Genomic DNA, 11,905 nt, shown 5'->3' on the forward strand with positions numbered 1-11,905 from the left:
CATATAAGTACATTTCAAACTCTTACTTAGTCTGGTAATATGTATGTATTAATAACTTGATTTTGTATTATCGCAATTATTATAGTAGTCTTACATATTTGATAATAACTTTATAGTCCTATTTCAAAGTTAGGATTGCTAAAAAAAAAGTTACCACTTGTTGACTATTTCGGTAACGTCCCAGCTAACCGTATGGTATGTTATAACGGCCGTGCGACGGTCACACTGGATCTGAATAGTTAGGCTCGAGTAAATAACCAGTTTGAGACTTTACGGTGGTTCGGAAACTCGTACCTTGCGCTTCGGTTGTCCAAAAAGGTAGAGCAGTAACCTGTTGCATATATATTTTTTTTTTTTGGTAATAGTGGAAAGTGTAGTGCAGACAAGAGTCGAACCCGACTGATATTGAGTCGAAATTCCGTTGGGCGAGTGCTGAAAAATCTTGAATATTGATCGTGGAGTATGTGGATACGGTGAGCATTTGTGGGCAAACAAGTGTATTTCTCGGTTATTTTCTTCTATTTTTTCGTGGAGCCCATCGAGCTTATAAAGTTGTAAGCCGTGGTGTATAATAATGTGTATAATAATTATGCCATAACATAGCAGTAGTACAAAAGTATGCTACTGATGATGTGGAACAAGCACGGATTATCATAAATATGCCATGGACTCTGTGGAATGCCAGTGTAAAATAGTGAAACCAGTGGCCAACCACATATTTGTCTACATCTATATCTATGTCTATGTGCATATATATATATCTATATCTATATCTATGTCTATTCCTCCCCCTCCGATCGCGAGCGATCCGATAAAACACTGTGTTTATGCTTTGCATTCTGCGATCTCATGAATACGTGAAATCAACATCGAAATCTCCAAATCTCCAGCCAACCGACGTGCTTGCATGTGTGTATAGTTTAGTTGAAACAAAAAAGAATTAACGACAACGACAACCGAATGGCAGTTAATTCCTATTGTTTTCGAGCGGCCTGTCCCAGAAATACCGTTCGATCACAAGCTTCATATCTCGGTGTCCCAGAATTCCAGTTCTTGGCCCACACTTTTTATAGATATGAACGGACTTTTATGATCTAGACATGTTTAGGTCGTCGTCTATGCTCCAACCCTTTAATATTCGGACACTTTGGGAGTTTCTGGTGTTGCATTAAATAATAATAATTGAATAATTGCAATCCTATGTGTTTATTCACCATATCTCGAGATGAGTTTGCCCTGGAGCAGCGCCATGACGGTTATATTATGTTGATGTTTGGCGCTACTTAAATGGCTCGCTCGAATCGAAAACCGTTAAGGCGATTGATGAGTTTGACCTCCTAAAGCTGAAGAAGAAGAAATGCGGTTCTATCTTTAGCTACTCCATGTGCATACATACGAAAAACGAGCAGCTCGTGTTATAATAGTTAGTCAGTTACACCATTCATAACGCGACAAGTGCTGCATGGGATTTTCATGATCTTGGTCTTGTCTTGAAGGTCGGAAGTCGACTATAGAACTCTATGTGCATCTAACCACAAATTGAAAAGTAATCCAGTGTTTATTGGCAGTCCTTTTGGCTCATAATCATTTCGGATTTCGGATCTTTGAACCATGGATGAAAAGGAGCACGAATTGTCGACGCGGGTGGCGAAAAGTGAGGAGAACGAGGATGACGAGAAGCTCAATGAGTTATCCTTTTGTTTTGTTCGGGTGAGTATTTATTTATTTATGTTTTTGTGCATTCAGCGATGCGTAAAATGCCAAGTGGTATTAATCATGTAGACTGTTAAATATTAATATTTTCCAATTGTAATTGTTATCATCTAAAACACCATAAATGATTGTATCACCCAAAAGCTTTGTTATGGAATATTTGATTCTGAACACTGAGTCATAACTTTAAGGGATCGCTATCATGACTAATGACGTACAAGAATCCGCCAATAAAAGCCAATATCTCCACAATATAGCCTTAAATTCGTATATATATATTTAGATATAATCTATATAATCATATACCATCCTGTTTCCAGGGTTCAGATCCACGAGCTGCCACTTGTCGCAGCAAACTCCAAAACAGGCGATGCAAATTAAACAAAGAAATAAATAAGGAACTCCGTCTTCGAGCTGGTGCCGAGAATCTATATAAGGTGGGTACCTCAACTTACCTTATCACTCTGAACCTACATATGTATGCCCATGCCAAAACTAAATGCATATCTTTATGTATATATATATATATATATTTAGGCCACATCGAATCGCAAACTGCGCGACACAGTTGCCTTGGAATTAAGCTTTGTCAACTCAAATCTGCAACTGCTGAAGGAGCAACTGGCCGAGTTGAATTCGTCGGTGGAAATCTATCAGAGCGAAAGGTGAGACAATAAGCCCGCTCCTGGGATAAGAAACTGTGTGGAAAGACCCATACACAAGGTCTAACTTTCAAGGAAGCAGGCAGTTTAAAGCCATTCCTTTGATGATATTATAATAATAATCCTCTAACAATCCCTAGTCACAATGGAATTATGCCCATGATACCGCTGGGACTGAAGGAAACCAAGGAGATCAATTTCATGGAACCATTCTCCGACTTCATCCTGGAACACTACAGCGAGGAGCCCTCAATGTACATAGATGCCATAGCAGATATGACGGACACGAGACAGGTAATGCCTCATACATATATCAGAGTTTAATCTAACTAATCTTATGCGAACAACTTCTAATAGGCATCCAAAACACCGTCACGAGATGCCCTGGGAGTGGCGCTACTTTTCCGCTACTACAACACGCTGTATTACGTGGAGCGTCGCTTCTTTCCGCCGGATCGTAACCTGGGCGTGTACTTCGAGTGGTACGACTCGCTCACGGGAGTTCCCTCGTGCCAGCGGACCATCGCGTTCGAGAAAGCCTGCACCCTGTTCAATCTGGGCGGCATATATACGCAGATCGGCGCTCGACACGATCGCACGACGGAACGGGGTCTCGACTTGGCCGTGGATAGTTTTCTACGGGCCGCCGGGGTCTTTCGTCACATCTACGATACGTTCACGAATGCGCCATCGATGGACCTGAAGCCCCAGGTCCTGGACGTGCTCGTTTCGCTGATGCTTTCCCAGGCGCGAGAATGCCTCTTTGAGAAGCTCCAACTGCAGATCGAGGCGATGAGCGTGAGTATCCGTCAGCATATATAGTATATAGTATAGTATGCAGTTATATAATTGTATCATCTATATAACCACACAGTACGATTGCCAGGCGTTTCGGGATTTGGCTGGCGAGGCTGCTCAAATATCGCACGAGTACAATGAGATGCACAAGAACATCCAGGCAAACGATACGCACACCTATCTTCCGGAATGCTGGGCCGGTCTAGTGCCAGTCAAGGCGGAACTTTACAAAGGTAGAATGGGTTATCACCTCGAAATGGGAATATTCATACTAAAGTGGGATTGTAAACGCCAACAGCATTCGCACATTTCTACAAGGCACGGAGCATAGATGCGACGGACGAGCTGAAGGCATCCAAGTCAAGTCAAAAGAACCAGGAATCCTTCATCGGCAATTCCCAGGAGGTGGAGCGCATCACCACCGCCGACTATGGGGCCAGCGATGAGGCGTCCACCTCCATTGCCAACAAACTGGCCCACTTAAAGGAGGCGCTGGCCAGCATTGAGGAAGCCCAGCGATTGCAGCGGATGTGTCGGTTCTTAAAGGTATATATACTTCTTATATCCTATAGCCTAATTCTAACCTTTAACTTGAATCTTCAAGAACAAGGCATCGCTGACTGAAGTCATGAAGGAGGTGCACTCCAAATCGCAGGAGGAGCTCGAGAAGTTCAGACTGCAAGCTTCAGCCAAAAATATCGAAGATGGCGATCTTCTAGAGCGATCGGTTGAAGGTACATATATCATGCATATCCTACTCAAGATAAGCCGATGTCTTCATTTAATTATGTACATACATCCATATCCTCAGCATCTTCGAAGTTCACGTTATCCCTGACCGGACCCGACTTCACATCGCACAAGGTTAAGGATCCCTTCAAGCGCCTCGGGCCGATTGCAATATTCTCGGCGAGACGCCACTGGACAGCGCCCAGATGTGTGCGTCTCCAGAAGGGTTCCTCCCTGTATCACAGCGTGCCCAGCAATAACAACAAGTGCCCATTGGATAACGATGATGACGAGGAGCACGATGGTGGATACAATCTGTACAAGGAGGAGTTTGAGAACTTCGGCTTCCATGTGCGCGGCGATGCTCCGGTTATCATTGCCCACGTTGAGATTAATTCATTGGCAGACGTAAGTGTTTGCCACTTCCATCGATTCGTCGTATAATGTAGGCATTATTTGCAGCTTGGCGGCATTAAGGAGGGTGACTTCATAGTCGAGATAGCCGGCGTGGACGTCAAGTGGTACTCGCATCAACAGGTAGTGCAGCTCATACAATCCTGCGGCTCCACACTCGAGCTGAGAGTGATAACGCCCATGGATCGCAACTACTTGAAGGTGCATTTTGTTTATTAATCATACGTAAATAATAAGCAAACTAATACTAATTCACCTTGTTTACGCGCAGCCATTGTCGTCGAAGGGCTCATTATCAACGCTATCGGCGGCCAGTTCATCGGGCATTTCATCCGGATTTCCCAGTCCCACAAGTATTGCGGCCAAGCCCAAGCTCCACCTGAAGACGTCCTCTAGTTCGCGGCCCGCTGGCAGCGTTTCATCCAGTTCGTGGAATCCGTTTCGGCGAACGCCTAGCTTAGCTAAAATATTTTAAGTAGCCACCAGTTTTATTTTGTGTTTTATTTTTTTGCTCTTAAGGCAATGGCCATTTCAAGTTAAAAAGAATGTTGTGTAGTTTAAGTTAAGCAATAAACTTAATTTTTAAATGCCCCTCTATTATACCCATAATTTATTTTATTACTATTGATTTAATCGCTCCCAATCACCCATCGATAATAATCTACACGGAAAACGAATTGAAATAAATGTTTTTAATGTTTTATCGAGTTTAAAATATATATTTTTACACTTTTTGACATCTACATTTTAAATAAATCATTACGATCCAATGATTTCGAAATTTCAGTTTTTTACGCTGAGAGTCGTAGGGTATCGCGGCCTTTTTGAAATAGTTTGGGGTACCCAATCCACTTCTGTTTTGCGAATTCTCAAATTAAAATTATAACCGAATGCTTACAATTTATGTTAATTAATCACACCAACGACTATTGCCCAACGAGTTTAAGAATATTGTTGATTTAACTGGAGGATACTGCTATATGATTACTTCGGACGCTTTCCATACACATTTGAATATAGGTTCTTCTTATCGGGGTGATGTCTCTACGCGTTCGCAGATTGCTATGCATAGAACAGCCACATTATGCACACAAGGGCCAGATACAAAAAGAGCTTAGACATGGCCTGTTCATACTGGTATTGCCTTGTTCCCCGAACAGCAACTAAATACATGGGCAAATGTTAGTTAATGTCAATCATGGAATTATTGAGATGACATGTAAAACCTACCAGGCGGACGTGGTTCGCCAAAGTTGAACGTAGATGTTATGAAGCCGAAAGGAAAAGCTCCAATGCCGAAGGACATGTGAAAACCGTCGCCGAATCCGAATCCAGGGAACCCGGGAACAGGATCTGGTTCTGTACGGTGTCCAGCGGGCCGTGGTGGAACTTTGTTACTGCAAAGCACATATAAGTTGGGTACTCATGTTGAAAGCGGTCCAAACCTACCGTGGATCTTGCTGGTGTGTACTATTTCTTCCGTACAGAGGTATGACCTTATCCTTATCAACGGCAGCCTTGCAAACGGGACAGAGTTTGCGATTGGGACGCGTCAGGAGCCACTGATGCAGGCACGGCCAGCAGAACAGATGGCCGCACATGCTGACCACAGCATCCTTGGCGGTGTCCAGGCATATGTTGCACTCGTAGAGCGAGTCGTCTGCGTTATGTTCCTTCTCCTTGTCCTTTTCATTGGCTTTCGTGTCCGTATCGGTGCCACCGGATGGATAGCCACCCTTCAGATCGGCCTTATTGCCACCAGATAGATAGTCTCCAGTAAAGGAATACGAAGTGTTGGACGTATTCAGTTCCGATGCCGCCGAATCGGTTGGAATCGAGGTACCCAGCGGGCGCAATTGACTTGTAGATGACTCCTCAGCCAAGGGTTCTGTGATATCCCGAGTCCAGGCGATCTTGTCGTAGCTCACGTTGTTGGACAAAGTCGATGATGACGACGATGCTCCGGTTGATGTGCTGGGAAGCTCCGCTGTGGTTGCTATTTTGGGTTCCTCCATGGTTTGCCCAGGATGCTGGTAAAGTTTTAATCGTTCAAGCTGCAACGTAAGGTTGGATGATTTAGAAACCCGAATTTTCTGTCTGTGTTCTCCCTATTGACAAGAGCCTAGATTGCTTAGATTAGACAACTAGGGTCCGTACTTTCTTGAATATGACTTAATTTAATTAAATAATTCAAGCGTAGGTTTCCCCCGAGTTCCGCAGCATTCAGCATTTGTCCGACCCGAGGGGGTGGTGTTTATGGCTACGAAAACCGCCCAAAGGGCGTATTTACCGCCAGCTCTTCAAGGATAATGCACCGAACATTCCCATTGACTGCACCCACATAAATAAAACAGCAAAAGTGCAATTTTGTTTGTTTTGCGCTGGCAAACAAGACGGTACAAGACGATAGACCTGCATATGTACCTGAACCTATGTTCGTACTTATGTACACATCTATACCCACACAAACACCCGCGTGTATATAGAGCGAGAAGGTTTCCATCTACCTGTTACATATGTACATTGGAAGCGATTATATGCTTATTTATACAGTACGTATAGCTGTTAAAGATGTCACATGATGTTTTTATGGAGCACTTCCTATTGGAGTCAAGGGGAATTATATGCCCATGTTTACTCAAATACACATCGAGTGCCAGCCATTGCTTTTAAGCGCATAAGAACTTAATTATACTATATATGACTTCTTGGGGCACAGCAAATAGTATAACTTCTTGAAATTACATACATTGTAAGTGTATTGTTTGCAAAACCTGACTTGTTTGCCCTCATTTTATTGTTCGTTTTCGCTCACTGTTTGCCTTTACTTGCCGTGCTAATTATTGTTAAACCGAATCAGAGAATGTTGTTAAATTATTTGTGTGGACAAGTGCGTTGTGTTACGGTAAAATTGGGAATTTATCAATTGACGTCTTAGCACCTCAAAACAATTGCAATGACGATACCTGACCGAGGCCGATAGACCTTTACCCTATCGGGAAATAGCTGCCTGTATAACAGCCCGTCTCCACCGGACCAAAGTCCACGTTCGCGTTCGATAACTATCGAGTTGGGCAAAAAATCAAGGGTCTAAATGAATCTTTTGAAAAGTAATCAGTCCTCGATTGATTTGTACACAAAATAAAGTACTAAAAACATGCAATGGACAATCGATACCAGGACTCAATCGACCATCTCTAGTTCCAACGATCTGGTCACAACAAAGCTCAATTATTAAATAATATTGTTGGTATCAGCCTAAACCAAAACAAGGAACAGCTGATTTGTACAATGCCCATGCATCTATAGACGTTAAAGTCGTAATCGATAGCTCACCCAGTGTGCAGAAATCACGCGACCATTCCTAATTAGAACTGACTTATTTTAAAACAAAGCAAACGAAATTTAAAGCTTTTTCAATTTATATGTTCCATTGGTGACTCTGGTTGCAATGAGCTGCTTTGGATGCGGTCGCAAATATGGCCTATTCTGCAAGGAGGCAAGTGTCATCAAGCGAATGCAAACCAACATATATCACCTACTAACATTGTGTTAAATCCGAAATTGTAGTATGGATGCCCCAACTGCGGCTACTCATTCTGCTCCAAGTGCTTGAAGAGACCAATGCCCGTGCCCCGTCACGCAGGAAAAGTGCTCAATGTGTGCCTCATATGCTACGACAAGCTATCCAAACTCCAGGCGAGCGCCGATGCCGAGAAAGTTATAGACTGTGAGGCTTTGCCGGGGGTCTTAGTCACCAAAATTAACCTGCCTCCTCCCTCCAAAAGTTCAGAGGGCGCCGATGCCCTATTCAAGTAAGTAGAACACCACATTAGACAATCGATTCTGAAACTATAATTCAATTTATTGCAGCGACAGCCTGCCTGTGGAGGAGCTGCCACAGGCATTGGTTCCCAGTTCCAGTTCGTCACCGCATTCCAAAGTGGATCACAAGGATCATATTGATGAGAACCTGGACAGTGAGTTGACCAAACGAATGCAGGACTATAAACGAGTTGATGCCACCGATGACGAGATCCGCGCCCGTCTGGCCAATCTCACTGGGATGCCGCATACGAAAAGCTACGATAAGAAAGATCTGCTACTGTCCACCGACCAAAGAAACGATCAGGAGAAGATGAGGGACTTGCTCGAACAATTCGTGGACGAAGCCCAACTGGATCAAAATATCAGCAGGCAGAGGGATGACTCAATTTCCGACATTGAGAGACGTTTGCGAGCTCTGCGCGACACACCCGTCGATTCCGATGCAGGCCCATCGAGATCCCAGATCTCGATGCAGGACACTGTCGCTGACAACGAAGAGGATGACGAGACACTTCTACAGAACATATTGAAAAAGGTTCGCATTTATATATTAGCATTGTTTTTTTGAGCCAAATCATCATTTTCGTATTCCCATCCAGTATGTCGCAGAATCGCGCTTACCAGAAACCTCCGAGAGTGAACTTAGTCCAATTAATACTACTGAGTCGCCCGGCAACACCGAAGAATTGCCCTGGTGTAATATTTGTAACGAAGACGCCGACTTCCGATGCCACGGATGCGGTGGGGAACTCTTTTGCACTCAGTGCTATAAGGAGTGCCACGATGATGACGAGGAGTACCGCGCTCACGTTAGAGAAAAGTATTCTGCTCCGCCAAAGCTTAAAGAAAATCACTTCTAATTGTTAATTGTTTACTTGACTGTACGCAAATTTTTGTTTAATTATAGATTGTTTTCAGCAAATGCATTACTATTGTGTGTATTTATGTGGTGCTACCTCGCTCATATTTGTGCAGTGTAATTGTTGCCTCTCTTTCAGTTGTGAGTTAAAACAGGTAGGCGATGTTGGTTCGAAACATCTTGTGGTTTTTCCACCTTTCAGAAACAGCATTAAAACTACACCAAAGTATAAAGTATATAAACAGGTGATTTAATGTTCAACATTATAAACGTAACTCGGGTGCATTTAAGTCATGTATGTGAAATGGTGCATATCTTTTGTCCTTCATTGTTCCTCCTCCTCGATATTGTAAAAGTGGGGCCATGTCTGTATCTCCTCGTACAATCGCCGGCCAGGACTCTCCGTCGAATTGCACTGGCAGTGACAAATTAATCTATAGTCGGTGGATATGTGGCCATCCTCAACGCCGCGGGCCAACAGATTGCGGCACATATTCAAGGCGTCAGCCGTCGGGAGCTCTTTCATGAAGCATCCAATGAAACTGATCCCCAGCGAGATCCTATTGTAACCCAGGGTGTGGGCGCCCACCGTTTGCCAGCCGCGTCCCTCGTAGATGTTGCCATCACAGCCGACCAGGAAGTTGTACGCAATGTCATTCCATCCCCGCGACTCAATGTGGAAGCACTAAAATATATATATATATAATTATTACATAGTTCGCAGCATATAAGATTTAATTGTAATTGTATCAACTTACCTGCATATCACGGATAAGTCTTACGTTAATCGCACGCTTTTCTGAACTCTCTGTAGCTGTGTGTACTGCGTGGAAGAACAATATTAGTTAATCAAGGTTTTAAACACGATATAATCTTAGGTTAGTGAGTGCTAAGCATGATGACCAGATCAAATAGTACAAAATGTTTTAATTATTGCGTCATACTTTTACAGACAACTTGATTTATAATCAGTTGGCAAACAAATCGTTAAAACGTGCAGCAAACACGATTACTCACAGATAACCACATATTTAACAGGCAGCTGCAAGGGCATTGGCTCGTCCATGGGCTTCTGTGCTAGCCAGGACGAGCGTGGAATGATGGCGCACAGCTCCTTGGGTATTTTAAATTCTGTAAGTGAAATCGGTATTCTATGGTTAACGTGTATGCATCCCCTGCTGAATGATAGCTTACTCTGGCGCCTGATGAACACATCCGAGCGCACCCTCTCCTCCGACTCGTCCTGATAGTCGTCTTCGAAATGTGTCGGAGTTTTGGGAGCGCTATCTCTCGGTGGCGAAACGTGCCGCCGATCTCTTCTGTTTTGGGTAAGGCCATCGGCTATGATTTGTATATTTCCATTGATATTGGTCACATTGCCGATATGGACGTTCGTGGAGTTGCTTATATTAACGTTGCCCAAAGTCTGAATGCTGTTGATCGAGTTCATAAGGTCCCTTATGGTGTCGCTAATGATCGAGTGCTTTTTGGTAGCTATATGGAGTTGATATTGAATGTTTAATAATTGAATGTAGGAACTTGATCTTAAGTACTACGTACCGATTTGAGTGCCCAGTGTCATGGTGCTGATTTCTTCGCTGGTATTTTGATCGGTATCATCCTCTTCCTCGGTATAATCGTAGTCCAAGCTGTCCACAACCGAGGACTCTGCAATGGACTCCAGTTCCTCGTCCTCCTGACTGGCCAGCCATTCTCGAGTCCGCTCCTGGCTCAACTTCTTGATTCCCGATTCGGACATGTCCGTAGCTTTGGCTTCTGTTTGCTGTCAATAAATGCGCGTGTATCTCTCGGCTGGCCCCTACTTTGTTTATCAATATTGGGAGTTAGAACTGTTCTATTCTCTGATTAGTGCTCGTGTCGTGTCCACCTCGCACGATAAGATAAGGACGTTCCACAGGCTATCCACCATTATATGCGCAGGTGCCGTGGTGAAATGCCTTATTGCATATCAGTCGACTTGGGGCTTTTTTTATTGCATATTTAGTCATGTGTATTAATTATTGTCATGGATATCGAGGATCAGTCTAGATATCGATAAGTATTATCGATGTTCGCATATAGAACAATTCCACTGCCTTTGAAGCGAGCTTAATGGTATCGCACGCACAGTGGGCCGGATCCACTATTTGAGTTTCAGATATCGATAAGTATTTGATTAACCCTATAAAGCTTACAACAAATTTTAATTTAAATTCGAACGAAAATAATAGTTTAAATAATCCCTCTTTGACCGTTTTGGACATAAATATATATTTTTCTATAAAAATATATAAAGGTCATATACAAATGAATTGTCCAGATCCGAAAACCCCTTATCACCGGCTAAGAATATAACCAGTTTGGTTCACCTATCAAATAGACTAGAGGTTCAATGCACCCAGTGCTGGAAAAGACGCTCTTGCCTATATTGGGCTTTAACGCAAAGCAGTTAACTGCAACACTGCACCGTGTTTGATAATAAACCTGTAGAGGAGAATGATTACACCCAAGTCAGCCCATCTTTGAGCATTAGTCATGGGGCTAGAGGTACTCAGATAAACCACCGAAAGTTAATTCATGCGCTGTAAACATTCACTCGACCACTCTCGCATATGCGCTGTTCTTCCCTCCAAGCCTCTCAATTACTTTCCTTATTTTGGTTTTTAGTTACTGCTGGGTATTCAAGCCAACTAAAGAGCTACCAAAACACGGATTTAATATTCACTTAGAGCCATTAAAAGAGAATAAACTAAAATGTAAAGAACTTATAAACTCATTTGATACATTGCTTAAGCGATAGTTTGGTGTCAATATTTATTACTTTTGACTGCACAGTGGAATGCATTCAAGGGACTGTTTATGTTTTTGTTCCGGTGTGACCATATTCCGAACAGGGACACAG

At 43.1% G+C, this 11,905-nt stretch overlaps 4 protein-coding genes across 11 annotated transcripts; 2 read left to right on the plus strand and 2 right to left on the minus strand.

Moving 5' to 3' along the window:
* Positions 1-195: 195 nt before the first annotated feature.
* On the plus strand, positions 196-4,918 carry LOC6726075 (rhophilin-2-A). Of its 2 annotated transcripts, none has more exons than XM_016173966.3 (12): positions 196-473; positions 1,569-1,710; positions 2,034-2,150; positions 2,251-2,378; positions 2,516-2,669; positions 2,733-3,173; positions 3,250-3,406; positions 3,472-3,719; positions 3,778-3,907; positions 3,985-4,310; positions 4,365-4,517; positions 4,588-4,918. In XM_016173966.3, the coding sequence occupies exons 2-12, from the start codon at positions 1,612-1,614 to the stop codon at positions 4,789-4,791; spliced, it is 2,157 nt and encodes a 718-aa protein (XP_016039462.1). In that variant the 5' UTR covers positions 196-473; positions 1,569-1,611; the 3' UTR covers positions 4,792-4,918. The 2 variants fall into 2 exon arrangements, with proteins under 2 accessions (XP_016039462.1, XP_016039461.1); XM_016173965.3 differs by having other exon boundaries at positions 197-318.
* Positions 4,919-4,993: 75 nt separating this feature from the next.
* LOC6726077 (E3 ubiquitin-protein ligase RNF185) lies at positions 4,994-7,340 on the minus strand. Of its 6 annotated transcripts, none has more exons than XM_016172529.3 (4): positions 7,258-7,340; positions 5,766-6,370; positions 5,547-5,713; positions 4,994-5,479 (listed from the first exon to the last, which is right to left on the minus strand). In XM_016172529.3, the coding sequence occupies exons 2-4, from the start codon at positions 6,329-6,331 to the stop codon at positions 5,379-5,381; spliced, it is 834 nt and encodes a 277-aa protein (XP_016039463.1). In that variant the 5' UTR covers positions 6,332-6,370; positions 7,258-7,340; the 3' UTR covers positions 4,994-5,378. The 6 variants fall into 6 exon arrangements, with proteins under 6 accessions (XP_016039463.1, XP_039153290.1, XP_016039466.1 ...); XM_039297356.2 differs by having other exon boundaries at positions 7,145-7,308; XM_016172532.3 differs by having other exon boundaries at positions 7,066-7,308.
* Positions 7,341-7,486: 146 nt separating this feature from the next.
* On the plus strand, positions 7,487-9,070 carry LOC6739843 (abscission/NoCut checkpoint regulator). The gene is made up of 4 exons (XM_016180949.3): positions 7,487-7,815; positions 7,887-8,131; positions 8,190-8,679; positions 8,744-9,070. Exons 1-4 carry the CDS (start codon positions 7,768-7,770, stop codon positions 9,002-9,004), a joined length of 1,044 nt encoding a protein of 347 aa, XP_016039467.1. The 5' UTR covers positions 7,487-7,767; the 3' UTR covers positions 9,005-9,070.
* Positions 9,071-9,232: 162 nt separating this feature from the next.
* LOC6739836 (peptidoglycan-recognition protein LE) lies at positions 9,233-11,071 on the minus strand. Of its 2 annotated transcripts, none has more exons than XM_002076690.4 (5): positions 10,564-11,068; positions 10,198-10,497; positions 10,021-10,134; positions 9,762-9,826; positions 9,233-9,688 (listed from the first exon to the last, which is right to left on the minus strand). In XM_002076690.4, the coding sequence occupies exons 1-5, from the start codon at positions 10,760-10,762 to the stop codon at positions 9,329-9,331; spliced, it is 1,038 nt and encodes a 345-aa protein (XP_002076726.1). In that variant the 5' UTR covers positions 10,763-11,068; the 3' UTR covers positions 9,233-9,328. The 2 variants fall into 2 exon arrangements, 1 of the variants encoding a protein (XP_002076726.1); XR_005544629.2 differs by having other exon boundaries at positions 9,591-9,688; positions 10,021-10,154; positions 10,564-11,071.
* Positions 11,072-11,905: the final 834 nt, after the last annotated feature.

The sequence above is a fragment of the Drosophila simulans genome, chromosome X (genome assembly GCF_016746395.2).
Source record: "Drosophila simulans strain w501 chromosome X, Prin_Dsim_3.1, whole genome shotgun sequence".
Lineage (NCBI taxonomy): Eukaryota > Metazoa > Arthropoda > Insecta > Diptera > Drosophilidae > Drosophila > Drosophila simulans.

Bases quoted from the DNA above. Each gene is read 5' to 3' on its own strand.
- LOC6726075 (XM_016173966.3), top strand. From the start codon at position 1,612: ATGGATGAAAAGGAGCACGAATTGTCGACGCGGGTGGCGAAAAGTGAG. The intron at 2,151-2,250 runs GTGGGTACCTCA...ATATATATTTAG, and splicing joins GTGCCGAGAATCTATATAAG to GCCACATCGAATCGCAAACT. The intron at 3,720-3,777 runs GTATATATACTT...TGAATCTTCAAG, and splicing joins GGATGTGTCGGTTCTTAAAG to AACAAGGCATCGCTGACTGA.
- LOC6726077 (XM_016172529.3), bottom strand. From the start codon at position 6,331: ATGGAGGAACCCAAAATAGCAACCACAGCGGAGCTTCCCAGCACATCA. The intron at 5,714-5,765 runs GTAGGTTTGGAC...TGTGCTTTGCAG, and splicing joins ACACACCAGCAAGATCCACG to TAACAAAGTTCCACCACGGC. The intron at 5,480-5,546 runs GTAGGTTTTACA...CCATGTATTTAG, and splicing joins TGGCGAACCACGTCCGCCTG to TTGCTGTTCGGGGAACAAGG.
- LOC6739843 (XM_016180949.3), top strand. From the start codon at position 7,768: ATGAGCTGCTTTGGATGCGGTCGCAAATATGGCCTATTCTGCAAGGAG. The intron at 7,816-7,886 runs GCAAGTGTCATC...CCGAAATTGTAG, and splicing joins ATGGCCTATTCTGCAAGGAG to TATGGATGCCCCAACTGCGG. The intron at 8,132-8,189 runs GTAAGTAGAACA...AATTTATTGCAG, and splicing joins GGCGCCGATGCCCTATTCAA to CGACAGCCTGCCTGTGGAGG.
- LOC6739836 (XM_002076690.4), bottom strand. From the start codon at position 10,762: ATGTCCGAATCGGGAATCAAGAAGTTGAGCCAGGAGCGGACTCGAGAA. The intron at 10,135-10,197 runs GTAAGCTATCAT...TTTCACTTACAG, and splicing joins TGTGTTCATCAGGCGCCAGA to AATTTAAAATACCCAAGGAG. The intron at 9,827-10,020 runs GTGAGTAATCGT...TCTTCCACGCAG, and splicing joins TGTTAAATATGTGGTTATCT to TACACACAGCTACAGAGAGT.